At 48.7% G+C, this 24215-nt stretch overlaps 1 protein-coding gene across 1 annotated transcript in view; it reads left to right on the top strand.

Annotated features, from left to right (window-relative positions):
- The window catches only part of NPLOC4 (NPL4 homolog, ubiquitin recognition factor), a gene marked incomplete at both ends in the record, with an annotated part of 53595 nt that overhangs the window by 15249 nt on the left and 14131 nt on the right, over nt 1–24215 (top strand). Inside the window, 9 exons of the mRNA XM_080714160.1 lie at nt 1940–2116; nt 4779–4827; nt 6691–6785; nt 8538–8661; nt 9090–9269; nt 11415–11501; nt 13203–13274; nt 13650–13776; nt 19813–19973. Coding sequence (XP_080570286.1) covers nt 1940–2116; nt 4779–4827; nt 6691–6785; nt 8538–8661; nt 9090–9269; nt 11415–11501; nt 13203–13274; nt 13650–13776; nt 19813–19973 — 1072 coding nt within the window. The remainder of the gene's footprint in view (nt 1–1939; nt 2117–4778; nt 4828–6690; nt 6786–8537; nt 8662–9089; nt 9270–11414; nt 11502–13202; nt 13275–13649; nt 13777–19812; nt 19974–24215) is intronic.

The following is a 24215-nucleotide window of genomic DNA, read 5'->3' as shown; positions in this document are numbered from 1 at the left end:
TTTTTTTGTTTTTTTGCAGTACTGGGGATGGAACCCAGGGGCATTCTACCCATGAGTGACACCCACAGCCCTATTTTTATATTCTTTATTTGGAAACAGGGTCTCACTGAGTTGCAGAGGGCCTCACTACGTAGCTGAGGCTGTCCGCGAACCTGGATCCTCCTGTCTCAGCCTCCCCAGTGCTGGGATGACAAGCATGTGCCACCACGCCTGGTTTAGGAGATTACCTATTTGCCAAGTGGGCCGTGCTGCCTTTCCTCCAAGGTCGGCCCTGATGGAGTGCAGGAGCTACCTGTCACAGGTGCCCCAGGGTGCTGCTGTGAGCAGCTCGCGAGGGGAAATCTCCGTTAGCCGTGATTGGTAGGCTCCACAGGTTGCAGCGTGAGTCTGATCCTTTATACAGAAAGTGACAGACAGCAGATATTACCATGGGAATGAGACTCACGACAGCCTTTTTGGAAAGTGGCACTTCAACAGCCTCAGAAGCAGAAAAGGGCGGCCCTTGAGAATCTGCCCCGGGGGAGTGCAGTCTGCCTGTGGGCGTGTGCGGGTGCTGGGGAGACGGACTGTCAGACAGCACTCACCGGCAGTGTGATGGGAACCTCCGGCAGCCGGGTGTGTGCGTAGTGGAGGCATTTGTCCACGGGGCTTTGGTGGCGTGTTGGGGGAAGGAAAGGTGTGAGTGAAGCGATGCGGTTTTACCAACTAGGCTCTCCGTCTGTGTATGGCCTGGTCGATCAGTTGGCAGGCGGCCGGCCCTGACAGAAGGCGGAGGCGCCCCTCAGGCCCAGGTGAGCTCGGTGCTGATTCTTCATGTCTGTGAAGCTAGATGGCAGCATTGTTAGAAAAATGAAAAGAACCTGTTGCCTGTCTGTATTTATTGACTTTTTTGTGGTACTCAAGATTCAACTCAAGGGCTTTTTATAAATTTTTAATTGGGACTGGGGGTGGAACCCAGGGGTTTTTCTACCTCTGGGCTAGACCAATTTTATACTTTATTTGGAAACAGGGTCTCACTAAGTAGCTGAGGCTGGCTTTGAACCTATGTGATTCTCCTGTCTCAGACTCCCAAGTGTTGGGATTACAAGCATGCGCCATCATGCCTGGGCCTAGCCCGCCCTTCCTTCCTTCCTTTCTTTTTTTCTTTTTTTCTTTCTTTCTTTCTTTCATTTTTTTGTGGTACTGAGGGTGGAAAAGGGACTTTTCTACTCCCAAACCTATTTTATACTTTATTTGGAAACAGGGTCTCACTAAGTTGCTGAGAGCCTCACTATGTAGCTGAGGCTGGCTTTGAACCTGTGCGACCCTCCTGTCTCAGCCTCCCAAGCGCTAGGATTACAAGCATGTGCCACCATGCCTGGCTCTTATTCTTTATTTTGAAATAGGGTGTCACTGAGTTGCAAAGGGCCTCACTAAGTAGTAGCTGAGGCTGTCTGCGAACTGCAATCCTCTTGTCTCAGCCTTCGGAATGCTGGGATTACAAGTGTGCGCAACCACGCTCAGCTAACCCAGGGGTATTCTATCTCTGAGCTACACCTCCAGCCCTATTTTTTTGTGTTTGTGTGGTATTGGAGATTGAACTCAGGGGCATTTTACCCCTGAGCTGCACCCCCAGCCCTATTTTTTATTCTTTAATTCGAAACAGGGTCACGTAAGTGGTGGAGGGCCTCACTAAGTTGTTGAGGTTGGCCGAGAACTTGTCATCCTCCTCTCTCAGCCTCCCGAGTACTGGGATTACAAGTGTGTGTCACCACTCCCAGCTGCCGGTCTTTATAGTGCCAAGAAACAGAAAGAGAATTTTGGTGCTCTAATATTGGGAACGTCATCGGTCTTCAGCATGGTAGCACTGGCCTTTGTAGATGTCAGTTCACATATTCAAGTTGAGCTGTGCAGCTCAGGTGGTAAAGAAGGTGACATTGGCTGCTTTTCCTTTGAACAGGCATGGCGACTTGTTGTTCCTGTTTCCTTCGAACCTTGCTGGACCCTCCTCTGAAATGGAAACGTCGGCCACGCTGGCATTAAAAGCCTATGGAGCTCCCAGTGTGGTGGAGGATGAGATTGATCAGTACCTCAGCAAGCAGGATGGGAAGATTTACAGAAGCCGAGACCCACAACTGTGAGTGTTCTGTGCTCACTGTGCGCTGCGTATGCATGCCTGTGTGCGTTTATTGGGGTGAAGCCACGGGCATTCTGCTTCTAAACTACACCCTTCAGCCCTTTTTTATTTTGAAGCAGGGTCTCATCAAGTTTCTGAGAAACTTGCTAAGTTGGTGATTTTGTTACGATCCTTTTGTCTCTGCCTCCCAAGCCCTGAGAGGTAGAGTACATGCCTGTGCCACCATACCCGGCTTTGCCTTGGTCTTACCAAGGCATTAGGAATATGTTGATAACATATCCCCTGGTAATCTGGGCGTGGTGGAGCGCGCTCATAATCCCAGTATTCAGGAAGCTGAGATTGGAGGATCGTGGTTCGCGGACAGCCTCAGCTACTTAGTGAGGCCCTCTGCAAATTAGTGAGACTCTGTTTCAAAATAAAGAATAAAAAATAGGGCAGGAGGTGTAGCTCGGAGGTCAAATGCCTCTGGGTTCCATCCCCAGATACACACACACACACAAAATAACACAAAACCATATCCCATATTAATAAGTATTTGATGAAAACATGGAGGTTTTGAGTTTGATTATCTATTTTTAGAATAAATTTCATATAGTTAGCCAGGCATGGTGGTATTTACCTGTAATCCTAGTACTTGGGAGACTGAGACAGGAGGTTGCAGGTTTTAAGCCAGCCTCAGCAATTTAGCAAGGCCTTCAGCAACTTAAAGTTTCGAAATAAGAAAAAGTCAGGCTGGGTATGTAGCCCGTAGGTAGAAGGCCCCTGGGTTCCGTCCCCAGCACCACATACACATACACACAAAAAAAAGATTTGAAAAGTGACCAGGGAATCGGACATTGTGGCACATGCCTGAGAATCTAATACTTGGGCGGTGGTCAGGGAGATCACAGGTTTGAGGCCAGTATGCCTTAACTTAGTGAGACCTTGTTTCAAAAAAGTGTGTGTGTTTTTGGGGGGTGATACTCATGTTGCTCAGAGGTAGACTACCCCTGGGTTTAATTTCTAGTACTAGAAAAAGAAAAAAAAAGAAAGCGATCCAGGGGCAAGCAGGGGCTCCTGTCCCCTGGCACAGAGGTGAGCTGAGGGGCGGATGGTTGTGTGCTCCAGTGTAAGGGCATATTCCCAACGTCGGCCTTGGTGACCCGGTGACCGTGGCGCCGTGTGCACGTGTGTGCTCTCCAGCCCTGGCGGGACATCTTCGAATGTGTACTTGCTACCAGGCATACACAATGTTGATGCGCGTGTGGGGTGTTTAGAATTTTTGCAATTCTTTTTAAAGAAATCAGAAACATCTGAGTTGGTGATGGTGCAAAATTATCTGAGCAGGCCGTTTGTGTAGAGGAGTCTTTTTAGAAGCTCACTCTGTACATGTGGTGGGTGCTGACAGAGCTACTGGGATTTCAAGTGTGGCACTGGCAACTTTTCGTGTGTTGTGTGGTCCTGGGATTGAACCCAGGGGTGTTCTGCCTCAGAGCTACACCCCCAGCCCGATTTTATTTTTATTTTGAAACAGGATCTCACTAAGTTGCTAAGGCTGTACTCAGACCTGCAGTCCTCCTGTCTCAGCCTCCCAAGTACTGAGACTACAGGCAGGTGCCAAAGTGCCGGCTAGTGCCATTAAACAGTAATACCCATGAAATAAGATTTGATGTGCTGGTCAGTTTTTTCTAATATGTATCAAAGTAGATATTAAACTATTAAAAACATTATTTGATGTAATATGTCTCAGGCTTAGAGAATTTTTTTTTTTTTTTTTTTTTTGTGGTACTAGGGATTGAATCCAGAGACATTCTACCTCTGAGCTACACCCCCAACCCTATTTTATTATTTTGAAACGGTCTTGCTAGGTGGATAAGTATCTTGGTAGTTGCGGAAGCTGTCCTTAAACCTGTGATCCTCCTATCTCAGCCTCCCAAGTACTGGGATTACATGCATGAATCACTATGCCCAACTTGAGAAATGTTTTTTATTAAAGTATGAGGTATATTTTAAATATCAAAAGTGATGAGAGCTAATACTCACTGGGATTACAGGCTTGTCCCACTATGCCCAGCTCTACATAAAACTTTTTTGTTTTTTGCGAGTCTGGGGATGGAACCCAGGGGCATTTGAACACAAGCTCCACTCCCAGCCCTATTTTTTTTATTCTTGATTTTGAAACAGGGTCTCACTGAGTTGCAGAGGGCCTCACTGAGTAGCTGAGGCTGTCCGCGAACCGCGATCCTCCGGTCTCAGCCTCTCCCACGCTGGGATTCCGAGCGTGTACCACCACGCCTGGCTACATAAAACGTTTTAAAGCGTTTGGATGCTAAGATTTGAAAGGTGGAGCTGGTTCTGGTATTTCGGGTCTATAATCCCAGTACTTGGGAGGCTGAGGCAGGAGGATCATAGGTTCATGTGCAGCCTCAGCAACCTAGTGAGACCGTTTCAAACTAAAAATGAAATGGGGCTGGGGGTGTAGCTCAGAAGTAAAATGCCACTGAGTTCAATTCTTAGTACCACAAAAACAAAACTAAATAAATGAAACCCAGAAAGGGCTATGGGTAAAGTTCAAAGGTAGAATGCCCCTGGGTCCTATCCCCAGTGCCAAAATATGAAATGTTGGGAGGCGGCAACAGAAAGGTAACTTGCCTCTTGCTCTGCCTTCGCCCTCTGCTCTCAGATGCCGCCATGGCCCGCTGGGGAAGTGTGTGCACTGTGTCCCGCTGGAGGTGAGTCTGCTCAGAGGGAGCTGCCAGCCAGTCAGCGTGCTGGGCCACTGACGCCAGGTCTGTCCAAGCAAGAACCTCTCCATCTATTGCCCTGGGCCTCCTCCCCCTCACAAGCAGCAGACGGGACCTTGGTTTATGGGATGACCTTGTGGGTGGTTAGGAATGGCTGAAGCGTTTGTGTGGCTGTGATGAAGGGGCAGCGTGCACACTCGGCTCCCTGGCAATCCTTCTTAAACGTGACACTGAGCCGGCCTGTCACTTTGAGCTTGTCATTTTTTGATTTACTGTGTTCTGAGTCTCACATCTCCTCTGCGGATGTGTCCTGGTGAGATTGAGAGTCCCCGTAATAATGCTGACTGGCAACCAGGCGACACTGAACTCATGGGAGCAAGGCCAGCTCTTTCCTTTTCTTCCCCTCCCTTCCCCTCCCTCCTTTCCTTTCCTTTTTTTTGGTGTATGTGTGTATGGTACTGGGGACTGTACCCAGGTGGGTTGTGCCTCTGAACTATACCCCCAAACCCCTTTTACCCTATGGGGATTGAACCCGAGTGAGTTTTACCTCCAAGCTACACTCCCAGTCCTTTATAATTTTTGCTTTTTGTTTTTGTTTATTTATTTATTTTTTTTGAAACAGGGTCTTGTTGGGTTACTGAGAATCTTATACTGTTGCTGATACTGTCCTCGAACCTGCAATTCTTTTGTCTTAGCCTCCCAAGTGCCGGGATCACAGATATGTGCCGTCATGCCCGGCTTTTATTTTTTATTTTGAAATAGGTTCTTGCTATGTTTTATTTTGTTTCCTTTTTTTTTTTTTTTTTTTTTTTCTGTACCAGGGATTGAACCCAGGGGCATTCTACCTCTGAGCTACACCCTCAGCCTTATTTTTTTATTCTTTATTTTTATTTTTATTTTTTTGGTGGTACTGGGGTTCCTGGAAACCCTTCTACCTCTGGGTTACACTCCCAGACCTATTTTATACTTTTTTATTTGGAAACAGGGTCTCTTAAGCCAGTATGGCTGGCTTTGAACCTGCGATCCTCCTGTCTCCACCTCCCAAGCGCGGGGATTACAAGCGTGCGCCACCATGCCCGGCCTTTTATTCTTTAATTTGAAACAGGGCCTCACTGAGTTGCAGTGGGCCTCACTAAGTAGCTGAGGCTGTCCACAAACCGTAATCCTCCAGTTTCAGCCTCCTGAATGCTGGGATTACAAGCGTGTGCCACCATGCCCGGTTTCCAGCCCCATTTTTTATTCTTTATTTTGAAACAGGGTCTCACTAAGTTTGGAGGGTCTCATTAAGTAGCTGAGGCTGGCTGAGAATCTTCGATCCTCCTGTCATAGCCTTCCAAGTACTGGGATTACAAGCGTGCCCTACCACGCCCAGCTCCTTCCCTTTTTTTAACTCCCCCAATACTGGGGATGGAACCCAGAGGCATTCTACCTCCGAACTACACCCTCAGCCTATTTTTTATTTATTTATTTAATTTTATTTTATTATTTTGTTGATGGTACTGGGGTTCCTGGAAACCCTTCTACCTCTGGGCTACACTCCCAGACCTATTTTTATACTTTCTTATTTGGTAACCGGGTCTCTTAAGCCAGCACAGCTGGCTTCAAACCTGTGTGATCCTCCTGTCTCTGCCTCCCAAGTGCGGGGATTACAAGCGTGTGCAACCACGCCCGGCGACAATTTTGTCTTTAATAGATGTTCATTGTAATCTTGAAAAGGTAACTGGCACACAGGAGCTTGGTTCTAATGTAGATGACTGCTCGTCCTGCATTGCCTGTGTGGCCCTGGCGCAGGGCAGCCTGTGCCCCTGACCCGCAGGCGTGTGACCACTCGCTTCCTGTGTGTCTTGGCAGCCATTTGATGAGGACTACCTGAACCACTTGGAGCCTCCTGTGAAGCACATGTCCTTCCATGCCTACATCCGGAAGCTGACTGGAGGGGCTGACAAGTAAGCAGCCGCGGAGGCCTTGGCCAGCAGGAGAACTCTGGTTCTCCTGGGCATGGGCATGGGCATGGGCATGATCCGCTAGGCACAAGCTTCGGGATCCGGAGTCTTGCCCCTCCTAGAAGCAGCTGGGGAGCTTGCCACGGTCACCTGCCGCACTCTGGAGGGTGTGGCCGTCGTGTCCGTGGGTCTGAGCTCATTCTCTGCCTTTCGTAGATAGGGCCACCCCAGAGAATGTCAGGCCCCCATGTCAGCTGCGGCGTCCTGCCCCAGGGCCTGCTGCTCCTCAGCTCCGGTCCACGGGCCGGGAGGGCGGGCAGGCGGGCAGCGGGTAGCCTGCGCACCGCAGTGGCCTGAGGGTGAATTGGGAGCATTTGGTGGTTTTGCCCCACCCCAGCTCGTCCCTCAGCTGCGCTGTGTCCGTTGTGCCGGAGCATAAGGGACCTCAGAGGGACTCTTGTCACTCCTGTCAGTTCAACGGAGGCGGCGCCCAAGTCAGCAACATCTGCTGGAGAAGATCACATTGGCCTGATGTATCTCTGACAACCTGCTGACATCCTAAAAAGACTTTAAAAGTGTTAGACCAAGAGAAAAACACCACCACAACTCACTTTTGCTGTCTGTGGGAAAGCTCTGGGCTCCCTCGGCCAGGGCCTGGCTGGCGACAGAGCGCGGAGTGGGGCCCTCAGCCCTCGCCAGTGTGGGTCAGGAGCAAGCTCCGTGGAGGTCTGTGGGTGCCACTGACTTCACTAAGGCTCCCAGAGTGGGTGGTGTGTGTGGCAGCCTACACGTTAATTAGCTTGTCAGCATTTTCACAGGGGAGATATATTTCAAAACACAAATGCCAAAAAATACATAGTTTTTATCTGCACACGAAGACATTGCATCATAAACCTTACATATGTATGACTTTTTTGTCAGTTGTATTTCATTAAAGCCTGGGAATGGTGCAAGCCTATAATCCATTTCTTGGGAGGCTGAGACAGGAGGACTCCAGCTTTGAGGTCAGCCTCAGCAATTTAGCAAGACCCTGTTTCAAAATAAAAAACTAAAAGGACTAGGGTTGTAGCTCAAAGGTAAAATTAACCCCTGGGTTCAATCCTCAGAATGACTGGAATTACTCGAGTGAGCTGTCATTGAGATAACCGGTGTTGCTTACACAGATTCACTCCAACTTCAGAACAGTTCCTTGCTTTTTGGTGGTACTGGGGATTGAACCCAAGGGCATTTGACCTTCTAGCTGCACCCCTAGCCCTTTTTACTTTTTATTTTGAGACAGGATCTCGCTAAGTTGCTGAAGCTGTATAGAACCTGCGACCTTCTGGTCTCACCCTCCCAAGTGCTGGGATTATAGCTGTGTGCCACCATGCCTGGCAGGAATTGTTGGATAGGAGTCTAAGTACTGAGCTCATAACATCACAGTTGCTGAGGAATTTATGGAGCTTCCTTTGAGCAGCGCATATTAGAGTAGTAGGAACGTGGCCGTTTTCTCAAAACCTTCCTGCCTGTTAGAATTCAGAGGAAAAGCTGCATGTCTTAGGAGGAGAGCGAGTGTCCTGTGCAGCACGGAAGCCGGCTGTAGAGTGAGCCAGGGCTTGAGAGCGCGCCTCCTAGAGCGCTCTGGCGCGTTCCCTGCACGCCCAGCCCCGTGGGACACCGTCCAGGAGGTGCGAGGTGTCGCCTGCCCCACGCCAGCCTCCTGCCAGACTTCTCACCGCCATCCTGTGTGACTCAGTCGTTCCTCTGCTCCCTTAGGGGGAAGTTCGTGGCTCTGGAGAACATCAGCTGCAAGATTAAGTCAGGGTGCGAAGGACACCTCCCATGGCCCCACGGCATCTGCACCAAGTGCCAGCCCAGTGCCATCACGCTGAATAGACAGGTGAGACGGCTGGTGCCGCCAGTACTTGTTCTATCGCAGGGAGGGGATGTTCTCTAGGAGAAGAACTGCCACCAGCAGTATGTGTCACACACAGCAGATTCCTAGGTATTTTGGTTTTAGTTTTGGGGTTTTTTTGGTACTGGGGATTAACCCAGATGCTACACCCCCAGCCCAGTTTTATTTCTTATTCGGAAACAGTGTCTCATTAGGTTGCTGAGAGCCTAGCTGAGTTGCCAAGGCTGGCTTTGAACCTGTCATCCTCCTGTTTCAGCCTCCCAGGTACTGAGATTTAAAGTGTGCACCACCATGCCTGGCTTTGAGTGTTGTTTTGAAACAACTTGATAGAAGATATTTTGGAGTGGTTTGTTTTAGAAAACAATTTGGTTTCAGTGGAATATTATTATTCAGCCCTTTGTTGTTAACTGCAGAAATACAGACATGTGGACAATATCATGTTTGAGAATCACACTGTTGCTGACCGCTTCCTTGACTTCTGGAGGAAGACAGGGAATCAGCACTTCGGGTACTTATACGGACGGTACACGGAGCACAAAGACATTCCCCTGGGCATCCGGGCCGAGGTGGCTGCGATTTACGAACCCCCTCAGGTATGGTGCAGCCCGTGCTTCTGGGCGTCTGTGTCCTCCCTCCGCGCAAAGGCTGTGTGGGAGCCCTCCCACTGGCATCTGCCCATCTGCGTTGTCACACATGACACGGGTGCTTTCTGAATTACTGTAGAGTAGCATCACACTCCCGAGTGTGGCTGTGCTCTGACATAACAAGTATGTTTATCTGTTTAAGCAAATTGAACCGGTACTGACACAGCACTTTGACCTGTCCTCAGGCCACGGTGTGCAGTTGCACAGGACTGTGGACCAGTTGCCTCGGCTCCTCTCCATAGTTTTGGCTCGCACCTCGAGCAGACAGCCACTCTGTGAGTGGTAGGACTTGTAGAGCAGCAGTGCCCCAGACTTACTCATGTTCTTTGACCACACACAGGTGCCAGTCTCAGAATAGCCACCGCCAGAATAGGGCAGCAAACAGCTGGAGGTTTCCCTGGGGTAGAGTTGTCCCTCTGGATTCACAGTCACTGGCTTAAAGGCACTGAAGGTCCTCGCTGTGTGAAGATGCCACCGATCAGCTATCCATTTTATTTTCAGTTTTTAAAATTTGTTTTGGCTAGGTGTGGTGGCACATGCTTGTAATCCCAGCATTTGGGAGGCAGAAACAGGAGGATCGCAGTTCACGGACATCCTCAGCTACTTAGTAAGGCCCTTTGCAACTCAGTGAGACCCTGTTTCAAAATAAAGAACAGAAAATAGAGCCGGGCGTGGTGGCGCATGCCTGTAATCCCTGCGCTTGGGAGTCCGAGACAGGAGGATCACACAGGTTCGAAGCCAGCCTCGGCTACTTAGTGAGGCTCTCAGCAACTTTGTGAGACCCTGTTTCCAAAATATTAAAAAAGGGCTGGGAGTATAGCCCAGAGGTGGAAAGCCCCTGGGTTCCACCCCCAGTACCACCCCCCCAAAAAAAAAAATTGGTTTGTACTTATATATACCTATAAGTTTTAATTTGTTTTATAATTGTGTGTTTATATGGTACACTTAATTATATTGATTTTATTGCAAAAACAACTAAATACCTAATTTTAGCTAACGATATGCATGCTGACACATTTAGAGGGAGGTGAAGATATATCTGTGCTTCATTGTGAAACCCGACCAAAAGCCACGTCGGGTGTGTGGGTGCGCAGAGCGGAGTGTAGTACGTGTTCTCCGTTGACTCTCGGTGGGTGGAGATGTCCGCTGTAAAATCTTAAAACTTGGCTCTAGGTTGGAAATTTTGTTTTTTGTGGTACTGGGGGTGGAACGCAGGGGCTTTTCTACCTCCGGGCTGTACCTCCCAGACCTATTTTTTCTACTTTATTTGGAAACAGGGTCTCACTAAGTTGCTGAGAGCCTCACTAAGTAGCTGAGCCTGGCTTCGAACCTTTGGCAGGGGCATTCTACCTCCGGGTGACACTCCTAGCTCTATTTTATTTTTATTTTGAAACAGGGTTTTGATAATTGCTGGAGCTCTCTTCCAACCTGCAAGCCTTCTGCCTCAGCCTCCCAAGTACTGGGATTACAGAGGTGTGTCACCATGCCTGGTTTACAAGATTATTTTTTTGTACTGGGGCTGGAACCCAGGCCTATTTTTAAATTTTTATTTTTTTATTTATGTATTTACTATTATTATTATTATTATTATTATTATTATTATTTTATTTTTTTATGGGTCTAGGGATGGAATTCAGGTGCATTTGACCTCTGAGCTACACCCCCTGCCCTATTTTTTATTCTTTATTTTGAAATAAGATCTTGCCAAAGACTAGCTCCAATTCAGGGGTTCTCGAAGGTGGTGAGGAGTTGGCGACTTGAAGGGATGAGAGACAGCCTTTTTGGGGGTTTGGACACACTCCTCAGTAGAAGGACCTTTCCAGCAAACAGGCAGTATAGGCAGCTTGGCTGCGCCCGAGTCGTCCTGTGAGCTGGACCCGGAGCTCTGTGGCACCGCCTGTCTTTTGAAGCTGCAGCATGTCCTTGGCATGTCTCAGGAGGAGAAACACTGCAGGGAGCAGGCTTTTCAGTGTTCCGCTGCCCCTCCCTCCAGCAGGAAGGAGGCCCAGCTGCCCAGAGCCCGGGGTGGAAGGGCACGGAGGTGCTACATTGGGCTCTGTCCTGATCCCATCTCCTCTCTTTGGTTCTCAACAGATTGGTACACAGAATAGCCTGGAGCTTCTGGAAGACCCCAAAGCTGAGGTGGTGGATGAGATTGCTGCCAAGCTGGGCCTCAGGAAGGTATGGAACTTCTGCTGGCTGGGCCCTGTGCTGGGCTGTCCAGGTGGGCAGGTGTGTGGCCAGGCCTGGTCTGGGGCATACCTGCGCAAGGTCAGCTGTGGGCTTGACTATTTGGAGCCATGCTTGTGTTTGTTGGGCACAGCTAGCTTTGACAGTCCTCTGACTTAGAGAGAGGTGGAGACATTTCCTTGAGCATTAAAACACAATCCCAGAGCAGCTGTCTTTAAACTGCCAGTCACATTTGCTAAGGATCGCCACGGGGAGCTGCACTATGCTCTTCTCACTCACGCTCGTCTTAATTTCTAGGATAGGTAGAAAGTGTTTCCTTCCCGAGTTGGTTGATCTGGCTCATCTCGGACTCTGGGTAAAGGTCCTGGGAAAGTTCTATCAATTTTTACAGACACACTGAGCTATGAATTTGAACTCATCTAGAATGTTAGTATTAGGGAGCCCGAGACAGGAGGATCATGGTTCTCAGACAGCCTCAACTACTTAGTGAAGCCCTTTGCAGCAGTGAGATCATGTTTCAAAATAAGGAATTAAAAATAGGGCTAGGGGGGTGTAGCTCGAAGGTAGACTGCCCCGGGTTCCATCCCCAGTACCGAAAAAAAAATAATTGTATTAATCGCTATGTACATTTTATACTTTATTCCTAATGAGTTTGGACAGTGAGAAGCAATCTGTATGGATGATTTTATCCCTAAGGATAATGGGGGTGGGGGCACGGAAATGTGACTTAAAAGCCCAGGAATATGCTGGGGGTGGTGGGCACGCTTGTAATCCCAGAATTTGGGAGGCTGAGATGGAAGATCATGGTTTGTGGACAGCCTCAGCTACTTAGTGAGGCCCTCCGCAACTTTGTGAGACCCTGTTTCAAAATAAAGACTAAAAAACGGAGGTCGAATGCCTCTGGATTCCATCCCCAGATCCCTCCCCCGCCACACACACAGCCCAGGAATAGCTGGAGGTGGTGGCACATGCCTGTAATCCCGGTACTTGGGAAGCTGAAATTGGAGGATCATAGGTTCATAGCCAGCCTTAGCAAGTAGTGAGGCTCTCAGCAACCTAGCAAGATCCTGTTTCAAATAAAAATAAAGTAGGGCAGAGGTATAGCTTGGAGGTAGAATGACCCTGGATTCAGTCCCCACCTAAAAAAAAAAAAGTTTAGGAATGTTACAGCAATATCAGGGTGAAATTTTACCCCGCCTTTTTTTGTGCTACTGGGGATGGAACCCAGGGCCATTCTACCTCCGAGCTACACCCTCAGTCCCATTTTTATTTTTTATTTTGAAACGGGGTCTCACTGAGTTGCAAAGGGCCTAAGTAGCTGAGGCTGTCTGCGAACCATGATCCTCCTGTCTCATCTCCCAAATGCTGGGGTTACAGCATGCACCACCATGCCCAGCTCCTGCAGTCCTCCTGTTTCATCCTCCCAATTGTTGGGATTACAGGTGTGTGCTACCACCTGTGGCTCAGTAGAACTCTTTCTATGGTAAGTAAATGAGCTCTGCTTTTTGCCCACCCAACAGCATGCAGGAGAGGGCACTCTTGCTGAGCCGGTTTGAAAGTTCTGTATGGCCTGGCAGCTTAGCGGAGGAGCCCCTCACCCAGGCTCCCACTGTTCTTAGGCTGCCTGAGCAGAAGCCAGGAACCATTGTCGTCTGTGGTAGGGAGACCGAGACACTTTCCTTTTTCATTAAGGTTGGCTGGATATTCACGGACCTCGTCTCAGAAGATACCCGGAAGGGCACAGTTCGATACAGTAGAAATAAGGTGAGACGGAGACAGGAATGTTTCCAGGCCCTGCAGCCTGGCACACAGCCCTTACTCCCATCTTGGGGTTTCTGTACATCTCCCTCCAACTTCAGATCACATTATCTCAAGGTAGTCTCCTTTGTGAGTGAGGGCTGGGTCTGTGGGTTGTGTCCCTTGAGCGCAGCCCACGTCAGCCGCACAGGTCTGTGTGGGTGGGTTCCCAGTGCTTGTGGCTTTGCTGCGTGGGAGGCATTCTTCAAGGCCCAGCATGGCGGGAGTTCTGCTCTGAGTGTGAACACAGCCTCTGAGACGCTGCACTTTAGCGCTTCCTAGTCACTCAGGAAGAAAGAGCCATCGTGACGTGATGCCGTACGGTGTCTCCTCTCATCTTAGGATACCTACTTCCTGAGTGCAGAAGAGTGCATCACCGCAGGAGACTTCCAGAACAAGCACCCCAACCCCTGCCGCCTCTCTCCTGACGGGCACTTCGGGTCCAAGTTTGTGACTGCAGTGGCCACAGGTACCGGGGCCAGAGTGCTCCAGTAAATGACTGCCTCGGCGCCTCTCCTCTCCAGCAGTTTTTCCTCCTCAGCTCAGTTGCATTAGGGCTTCTTTTTTCCCTTTTTTTTGTGGTGCTGGGGATTGAACCCAGAGGCCTTCTACTTTGAGCTACACCCACCCTAATTTTATTCCTTATTTGGAAACAGGATCTCACTTAGTTGCTAAGACTGGCTTCAAACCTGCAATCCTCCTGTCTTAGCCTCCTAAGTACTGGGATTACAAGTGTGCCCCGCCATGCCTGGCATAATAGGGTTTCACCAGTGCACATGTGAGTGTGTGTGTGTTTTACTGGGGATGGAAGTCAAGGACATTTTACCTCTGAGCTACACTTTCAGCCCTATTTTATTCTTTACTTAGGAACAGGGTCTCACTAAGTTGTGGAGGGCCTTACTAAGTAGCTGAGGCTGTCCTCAAACCTGCAATCCTCCTGTCTCAGCCTCTTAAGCACTGGGGTTACAAGCGTGTGCCAACACGCCTGGCTTGTTTCTTTTTTTCCTTTTTTTTGTGGTACTGGGGGTGGAACCCATGGGCTTTTCTACCTCTGGGCTATACTCCCAGACCTATTTTATATATTTTTTGGAAACAGGGTCTCACTAAGTTGCTAAGAGCCTCACTAAGTAGCTGAGGCTGGCTTTGAACCTGTGCGATCCTCCTGTTTCAGCCTCCCAAGTGCTGGAATTACAAGCGTGTGCCACCACGCCTGACTGTAGTAGGGTTTCTGAATGGACCTGTTCCTCCTTTGTTCTGTGGTGAAAATACTGACACTCTCATCCACAAAGCTGACATTGCCAGGGTCTTAGCACAGCTCCCCCTTGTCCAGTGCTCACCACACATCCAGGTTAACTCTGTGAGTGTGGTGGTGGGGGGTGTCGAAGTCAGGGGTACTCTATTTTATTTTTAAGACCTATTTTATTTTTATTTTAAAACAGGGTCTTCCTAGGTTGCTGACAGTCTTGCTACTTGCTGAGGCTGTCCTTGAATAATCCCAGGTACTAGGATTGCAGGTGTCCAGCGTCACGCCCGGCTTCCAGGTTAATTCTTGACATTTAGAGCTGAGCCTGAGGGCTGCCTATGCCTTTTGCAGCAGTCAGAGGTGACTGCTGTCTGCCTGCAAGAGAAGGCCTTACTACTTCCATAACTCATGCCATGGACATTATGAATGGGGTTGGCATTCTAGAAGCCCTTTCTGTGAAGCTCTTTGTAGGGTGAGCATGTATGTGTGGGGCGCTCTGTGTTACATGTCACGTATATCATAAGTATATAAAGATTACAGATTGGGGTGATAGAAATATGCCATGAAGTCTTATAATGTGCTTGAGATGCATGGCTTTTTATTATTTATTTATTTATTTATTTATTTATTTATTTATTTATTTGGTGGTACTGGGGTTCCTGGAAACCCTTCTACCTCCGGGCTACACTCCCAGACCTATTTTATATTTTTATTTGGAAACAGGGTCTCTTAAGCCAGCGAGGCTGGCTTCGGACCTGCGCGATCCTCCTGTCTCTGCCTCCCAAGCGCGGGGATTACAAGCGTTCGCCTCCACGCCCGGCATGGCTTTTTAAATATGCTTGTAATATGCTAGCCAAAAAAAGCCAGACATAGGATGATACAAATAAAAGGAATAAAGCCGGGCGTGGTGGCGCACGCTTGTAATCCCAGCATTCGGGAGGCTGAGATCTGAGGATCATAGTTCGCGGACAGCCTCAGCTACTTAGTGAAGCCCTCTGCAACTTAGTGAGACCCTGTTTCAAAATAAAGAATAAAAACTAGGGCAGGGGGTGTAGCTCGGAGGTCAAATGTCCCTGGGTTCCATCCCTAAACCCACAAAAAAAATAAAAATAAATATGCTTGTAATATGTTGACCAAAAAAAGTCAGACATAGGACAATACAAATAAAAGGAATAGGGCTGGGGATATATGTTTTCCAGTGGTAGTGTACTTACCTGACAGACACAAGGTTCTGATTCAGTCCCTGGTATCACACACAAAAAGGAGTTTAGAAATTAGAGAACCGAGTCATAAATGCAGCGTGTTAGGTCAAGTTATTTTTTGTCTTGTTTTTTTTTGTTCTAGGGATGGAACCCAGGGGCTCTCTGCCACTAAGCTACATCCCCAGCCATTTTCATTTTATTTTTTAAAATTTGAGACAGGGACCGGGCGTGGTGGTGCACGCTTGTAATCCTAGCATTTGGAAGTCTGAGACTGGAGGATCGCAGTTCACAGACAGCCTCAGCTACTTAGTGAGGCCCTTTGCAACTCAGTGAGACTCGGTTTCAAAATAAAGAATCAAAAATAGGGCAGGGGATGTAGCTTGGAAGTCAAATGTCCCTGGGTTCCACCCCCAGACCGGCAAAAAAAAAAGAAAAAAAAAAATTGAGACAGGGATCTGAGTGTGATTTAGTGTCACATGCCTATAATCCCAGTATTTGGGTGGCTTAGACTGGAGGATCCCAGGTTCGAGGACAGCCTCAGCCATATATCGAGTCACTCAGTAACCCAGTGAGTCCCTGTTTCAAAAGAAAAAATGGTCAAGTGTGTGTGGGGCATGCTTATAATCCTAGTACTTGAAAGGTTAAGAAAGAAGGATCACAGGTTCAGGTCCAGCCTTAGTAATTCAGTGAGGCCATCTGCAATTTAGACCCTATTTCAAAAGAAGAATAAGCTGACATGGTGGTACATGGTTGTAATCCCAGTACTTGGGAGGCTGAGACAGGAGGATTACAGGTTCGTGGCCAGCCTCAGCTACTTAGGCCCTCCACAACTTAGTGAGAGTCTGTTTCAAAATAAAGAATAAGCCAGCCGTGGTGGCGCACGCTTGTAATCCCAGCACTTGGGAGGCTGAGACGGGAGGGTCGCACAGGTCCATAACCAGCCTCAGTCACTTAGTGAGGCTCTCAGCAACTTAGTAAGACCCTCTTTCCAAATAAAGTATAAAATTGTGGGAGTATAGCCCAGAGGTAGAAAAGCCCCTGGGTTCCACCCTCAGTACCACACACACAAAAAAAGCCGGGCATAGTGGTGCACGCTTGTAATCCCAGCATTTGGGAAACTGAGACAAGAGGATCGCAGTTCGTGGACAGCCTCAGCTACTTAGTGAGGCCCTTTGCGACTCAGTGAGACCTTGTTTCAAAATAAAGAATAAAAAATGGGGCTGGGAGTGTAGCTTGGAGCTAGAATGCCCCTGGCTTCCATCCCCAGTACTGCCAAAAAACAAAACAAAACAAAAAAAAAGAAGGAAAATAAAGAAAAAAATAAGGCTGGGGTGTAGCTTGAAGGTAGAATGCCCCTGGATTCTATCCTTAGTATCACAAATAAATAAGTAAATATAATATAAAGAATAAAATAGGGCTGGGTGTAGCTCAGAGGTAGAGTGCCCCTGGGTTCAGTTCCCCATACCAAAAGAATTGATTTTGAGACGGTCTTGCTGAATTGCCGAGGCTGGCCTGTACCTTCATTTCTAAATCGGAGAGCACAGGTGTGCGCCACTCTACCCGGCTCTCGGTCAGATTACTGTGTGTGGTACTGGGACTTGGCCCCTACCTCTGAGCTACACCCCCAGCCCTGCTTTATTTCGAAATGGCCTCCCTGGGTTCATGAGCGTCTCACCACTTACCCTTGAACTTGCCATGCGTCTCAGCCTCCCACATACTAGGATTACCCGGCTGTTTTGATTTAAGCACTACCTTGATCCTCTGGAGGCCTGGTCTCTACCTTTAGGGACATGATAATCCAGTTTTATGAAAGCAACCCCAGTAACACAAACTATTCCAAACAGCTCTCATGCTCTTGTTGAAGAAACTTTCACGCCACCAGGACTTTTTTTATTGGTGGTGCTGTTGGAGGTGTAACTCAAGGCCTTACCTCTGCTAGGCAAAGGCTCCCGCGCCCGCCCTCTGACTGCCCAAGTTGTAAGACCTGCTGGGTGTTAGTGAGGCGTGGTCCTTGATGTGGGACCATTTGCCCTGACGGGGAGCAACGTTGGCAGCGTCTTCCCAGTCTGTGTTGAGGACTCCTAATCATCAACCTCGCACGGGGTTCATATGCCTCTGTTGTTTTGGGCCCACGCAGTCCTCCTTGCACCAGGGCTGTGGAGAGAAGAGGCCCGGCTAGGGGTGCTGGGTGGGGAGAGGAGGCGTGGTGAGCTCCGCGAGCGTGAAGGTTGCGGGGCGCTGTGCGTCCCTGTCTCCGCCACCGTGGTTCCGTGGCGGAGAGTGGTCGTTCTCACAGCTGCCAGGCTCACCTCCCTTTTTCGGATGCTCAGTGACATGGTTTGCTCTGGCTGAGGCACATGGGCGCCGTAGCCTGCCTGCACAGAGCCTGGAGAGGAGGCAGAGGGCCTAAGGTCAGCGTGAGGAGAGAGCACAGGAAGCTGCCCGGCTCGCTCCCTGTGTCCGCCCCTGGGGACCATGGTGACCACCCTGGAGAGGAGCCGGCGCTGCCCTGTGCGCCTGGCTGGCAGGCTGCTGGCCGGGCTCGAGGCAGGGTTGTGCTTTCCTGAGCCATTCCGTCCTCTGCAGCCGGCCAGGCGCTGCATGTGCCCTTCTCTCCGCCTGTGTGCCTGCAGTCCTAGGGAGCTGAGCAGCTGTTGAACATGCATGTATGTTTGCTGGTTACTTATAAAAGAGCCCTGATTCTAAGCTCAGGTCATGATAAATACAAGTTTTGCTTATATAAGTGTGTAGGAGATGTTGAAGGTTTTTTGTGTGAGATACCTCTGTACCAGGCAAGTTGCCTGCCATCTTGAACTCCAGCCCGTGAAAGCTGGCAGCGTTCCCATCATCAAGACAAACCGGAAGCACCTCAGAGACACGACTCGCCTTCACACCAGGAACTGCAGCGTCTGACTTCCAGGCTCCTGTTTCTGTGAGAAATTGTCTAAAGAAATGGACTAGCTGGGCGTGGTGGCGCACGCTTGTAATCCCAGCATTCAGGAGGCTGAGATCACAGTTTGTGGACAGCCTCAGCTGTTTAGTGAGGCCCCCTTCAACTCAGTGAGACCCTGTTTCAAAATAAAGAATAAAAAATAAAGTAGGGGTAGTATAGCTCGGAGGTCAAATGCTCCTGCAAAAAAAAAAAAAAAAAAAAAAACTGCCAAAAAAAAAAAAAAGGACTAAAGAAATTGGCACATTTTTTTTTATATAGTACTAGGAGTGGAACCCAGGGGCTTTTCTACCTCAGGACTATACTCCCACCCCTATTTTATACTTATTTGGAAACAGGGTCTCACTAAGTTGCTGAGAGCCTCACTGAGTAGCTGAGGCTGGCTTCGAACCTGTGCAATCCTCCTGTCTCAGCCTCCCCAGCGCGGGGATGACAAGCGTGCGCCACCACGCCCGGCTGGAAACCGGCACTTTTAAAAAGTTAGTTTCCAACGTTTTGCTCCCACCTTCAGTTACCGAATGACACCTCTTGTTGAGATTCTGGAAATCATAAAGCCTCAGGAATTGGCACTAGGGGAAGATGCTGGAACCCCGAGGCAGTGACTGGCCTCACTGATAGTAAGGTCTGCGCTCAGCTCTCTTTTGTGCCCGGCCGGATGGCCCTTCGGTGCAGGTCTGCCTTTCCAGGCATTGTCTGAGGATTGCCTGCAGACCCTCCCCTGAGGTTCTGGTCGCTGCAGCTAGGACCCAGGTTTTTGGATTCTAAAGAATGTGTGCGTGCTTTTCTGTGCACCAGCTCCCTGCCCAGGGGCATTAGGCAGCCCTGGAGCTGCACAGAGTGAAGAGAGTTCTCACGGTTCCCTCCGCGCAGGCAGGCCGGCCCTCACACCGGGGCCCATGCTTGATGGCACTAGACAGTTTCGGGGTGGGTGTTAGCGAATGCTCACTGTCTGCGTTCCCGGCTCTGACAGATGGGTCACAGGCGGCGTGGAGGCGTGAGCAGAGCCTGGAGCTTAGCCAGCCCGGATCGCCTGCGACACTCGTGAGCATGTGCTTTTGGGTCCCAAGCGTCTTGCAGACACGGGCTGGTCTGACAGACTCTCTCTTGCAGGTGGTCCAGACAACCAAGTCCACTTTGAAGGGTACCAAGTGTCCAATCAGTGCATGGCACTGGTCCGCGACGAATGTCTGCTTCCGTGCAAGGATGCCCCTGAGCTAGGCTATGCCAAGGAGTCTAGCAGTGAGCAGTACGTGCCCGACGTGTTTTATAAGGTAAGAATACAGTGGCACCAGGGATTCAGGACACAGAGGACGTGCAAGCCTGTCTTGTCTCCTCTAATCTTATGCGCTCTGATCCTATTAGCCAATCGTTGGCCATGGGGGTTGGAGCCTGGCTTGTGGACTGTGGTGGCTGTCACATTCTAGGGCTTGTTATTAGCTACTCAGGCTTGTGACATTGAGGTGTTTAAAAGTGGACTTATGCTGGGTGTGGTGGCGCACCCTTGTAATCCCCACGCTTGGGAGGCTGAGACAGGAGGATCGGGCAGGTTCGAAGCCAGCCTCAGCTACTTAGTGAGGCTCTCAGCAACTTAGTGAGACCCTGTTTCCAAATATAAAGTAGATCTGGGAAGATAGCCCGGAGGTAGAAAGCCTCTGGGTTCCATCCCCAGTACCACAAAAAAAAAAAATTGGATTTATAAGCCGGGTGTGGTGGCGCACGCTTGTAATTTCCGTGCTTGGGAGGCGGAGAAAGGAAGATCACACAGGTTCGAAGCCAGCCTCAGCTACCTAGTGAGGCTCTCAGCAACTTAGTGTGAGACTCTGTTTCCAAATAAAGCATAAAATAGGTCTGGGAGTGTAGCCCAGAGGTAGAAAAGCTCCTGGGTTCTACCCCCAGTACCACACACACAAAAAAAACGTGGACTTACTTGTGCCGTGTTTGGGATACATGACACCAAGTCAGACCGTTGTACCCAGACAGCTTCAGTGTGTAGATGACGAGAGATGTTTGGGACCACTTAGAACTCTGCCTTCCACAGGCACTTCTAGTGTGTGTGTGTGTGTGTGTGTGTGTGTGTGTGTGTGTGTGCGTGCGCGCATGCGCGCGCGCGCTCTCCTATAGAGACGCTGATTACACATGCGTTTGGCTGGCTGAATTTGCATAGTTCACTCAGTTTATTATTTATTTATTTACTTTTTTGCAGTACTGGGGATGGCACCCAGGGGCAGTCTACCTCCGAGCAACACCCCTAATCCTATATTTTATTCTCTATTTTGAAACAGGGTCTCACTGAGTTGCAAAGGGCCTCATTAAGTAACTGAGGCTGTTTGTGAACCGTGATCTCCTGTCTCAGCCTCCCAAATGCTGGGGTGACAAGCGTGCGCCACCATGCCCGGCTGGCACTGAGTTCATTTTATTTTAGTCTTTTTTTCTGTTTCATTTTGGATTTTTTTATTATGTCTTCATAAATCTTCTGCAGTGTCTAATCTGTTAACCTCTAGTATGTGTGATATGTGTGTACATATGTATGTATTACACATGTATGTACATATGTATATATGTATGTGCTTATTTTCTTTTTTACTAGGGATGAAACTCAGGGGCATTCTACCTCTGAACTATACCCCTGAGACCACCCCTTTTCTTTTCCTTCCCTTTTCTTTCTTTCTCTTTTTTTCCCCTGTATGTGGGCACTGGGGATTGAACCCAGAGGCATTCTTCCTCCAAGCTACCCCCCAGCACTTTTTAATTATGTATGTATGTGTTTATTTATTTATTATTTATTATTATTTTTTGGCGTGTCTGGGAATGGAACCAAGGGGCATTCTACCTCCAAGCTACATCCCCTGCCCTATTTTTTATTCTTTATTTTGAGACAGCGTCTCACTAAGTAGCGGAGGGTCTAAGTAGCTGAGGCTGTCCACGAACCGTGATCCTCTAGTCTCAGCTTCCTGAATGCTGGGATTACAAGTGTGCGCCACCATGTCCGGTGTGTTTTTACTTTTAAAATTATTTGTGTGTACTGGGGGTGGAACCCAGGGGCTTTTCTACCTCCGGGCCATACTCCAGACCTATTTTATACTTTATTTGGAAACAGGGTGTTACTAAGTTCCTGAGAGCCTCACTAAGTAGCTAAGGCTGGCTTCGAACCTGCACGATCCTCCTGTCTCAGCCTCCCAAGTGCTGGGATTACAAGCGTGCGCCACCACACCCGGTCTAATTTTTGTTTTAAAACAAGGTCTCTCACTAGGTTGCTGAGGGTTTGGCTAAGTTGCTGAGACTGGCTTCCAACCTGTGTTCCTTCTGTCTCGGCTCCCAAGCGCTGGGATTACAGGTGTGCACCACCGTGCCCGGCTCATCTAGTATATTGCCCTTCTCGGACATTGTAGTTTTCATTGCTAGTTTACCTTGTCACTTCATTATTAGTTTTTGTCTTTTTTTTTTGGTACTGGAAGTTGAACATAGAAACATTCTTCCTTCAAGCTACACCTTTGGCCCTTTTTATTTACTTGTTATTTATTGTGTGGTTTTTTTGCGTGTGTGTGTGCATGCATGTGTGCATATTACTGGGTATTACATCTGGGGCGTTCTACCTCTGGGCTCCACCCCCAGCCTGATTTTTATTTTTTATTTTGAAACAGGGTCTCACTATGTTGTGGAGGTCCTCACAATTGCTGAGGCTGGCCATGAGCCTGCCACCCTCCTGTCTCAGCCTCCCAGGTGCTGGGTTACAGGTGTGCGCCAACACACTTGCTTTTATTTCTGTTTTGAAAAAGGATTTCACATGTGGTGGCACACGGCTGTAATCCCAGTACTTGGGAGGCTAAGATAAAAGGATTGAACCCAGAGGCATTCTTATCTCCAAGCTACCCTTTCCCCTAGCCCTTTTAAATTTTTTGTTTGTTTTGTTTTTGGTGTGTGTGTGTGTGTGTGTGTGTGTGTGTGTGTGTGTAACCCCAGGGGTTTTCTACTTCCGGGCTATACCCCAGCCCTATGTTTTTTTTTTTTTTTTTGCGGGTCTGGGGATGAAACCCAGGATCATTTGACCTCCAAGCTACACCCCCTGCCTTTTTTTTTTTTTTTTTTAAATTCTTTATTTTGAAACAGGGTCTCACTAAATTACGGAGGGCCTCACTAAGTAGCTGAGGCTGTCCACGAACTGCGATCCTCCGGTGTCAGCCTCCCAAATGCTGGGATTACAAGCATGTGCCACCATGCCCAGCTCCCAGCCCTATATTTTTATAATTATTTGGTTCACAGCCAGCATCAGCAACTTAGTCAGGTTCCTTAACAACTTAGACCCTGTTTCAAATTAAAAAATAACATAAGATAGGGGGTGTAGCTCAGAAGTAGAATGTGCCTAGGTTTAATCCAAATGCTACCAAAGAAAGAAAGGAAAGAAGGAAGGAAGGAAGAACGAACGAAGCTCTTGTCCTTATCTCCTGACCCCGTCACCTGATTGGGCAGCTGGCAGAGTCTCCTGCATGTTTGAGGCTTGTCTGAGCAACTTAGTGAGACCCTATTTTAAAATAAAAAATAAGCCGGGCATGGTGGCGCATGCTTATAATTCCAGTACTTGGGAGGCTGAGATTGGAGGATCACAGGCCCAAGCCAGCCTCAGCAACTTAATGAGACTCTGTTTCCAAATAAAAAATAGAATAGAGAGCTGTGTGTGCTAGTGCACACCTGTAATCCCAGTTCTTGGGAGGCTGAGAGTCTAGCCTCAGCAAGTAGAGAGACTCTTAACAATTTAGTAAGACCCTGTTTAGAATAGATATGGGGGTGTAGCTCAGAGGTAGTATCCCCTGGGTTCCATCTCCAGTACAACAACAATAACAGGAAGGGAGGAAGGGAGGAAGGAAGGAAGGAAGGAAGGAAAACAAAAAGGGCTGGGGATATAGCTCAGTGGTGGAATGTCCCTGGGTTTAATTTCCAGTCCCGAAAAATAAATAAAATAGGGAAATAAAGAAGTGCTCCTCGGGTTCTGTGCCCACTTAGGGCAGCAGGTTTTATTGTTTTGCACTTCAGCTCTGAAGGCTTTGGCACAGAAACCTGTGTAGATCCTGGGGCCAGTCTGTTAGGATGGGCTAGAACAACTTTTTTTTTTTTTTTTTTTTTCACTACTGGAGATGGAGCCCAGGGGTATTCTACCTCTCTGAGCTATACCTTCAGCCTTATTTATTTATTTATTTTGGTGGTACTGTGGTTCCTGGAAACCCTTCTACCTCCAGGCTACTCCCAGACCTATTTTTTTTAATATACTTTTTTATTTGGAAACAGGGTCTCATAAGCCAGCTCGGCTGGCTTCGAACCTGCGCGATCCTCCTGTCTCCGCCTCCCAAGCGCGGGGATTACAAGCGTGCGCCACCACACCCAGCTAGCCTTTCTTTTTTGAAACACGGGCTCACTGAGTTGCAAAGGACCTAAGTTGCTGGGGCTGTCCGCAAACAGCAATCTTCCTGTCTCAGCCTCCCAGTGCTGGGATTACAAGCCTGCGCCACCATGCCTGGCTT

This window comes from Muscardinus avellanarius, assembly GCF_963383645.1.
Source record: "Muscardinus avellanarius genome assembly, chromosome: 16".
Taxonomy (NCBI): Eukaryota; Metazoa; Chordata; class Mammalia; order Rodentia; family Gliridae; genus Muscardinus; species Muscardinus avellanarius.
Note: the sequence above shows the minus strand (reverse complement) of the source record. Positions and strands in the feature narration are given on the sequence as shown.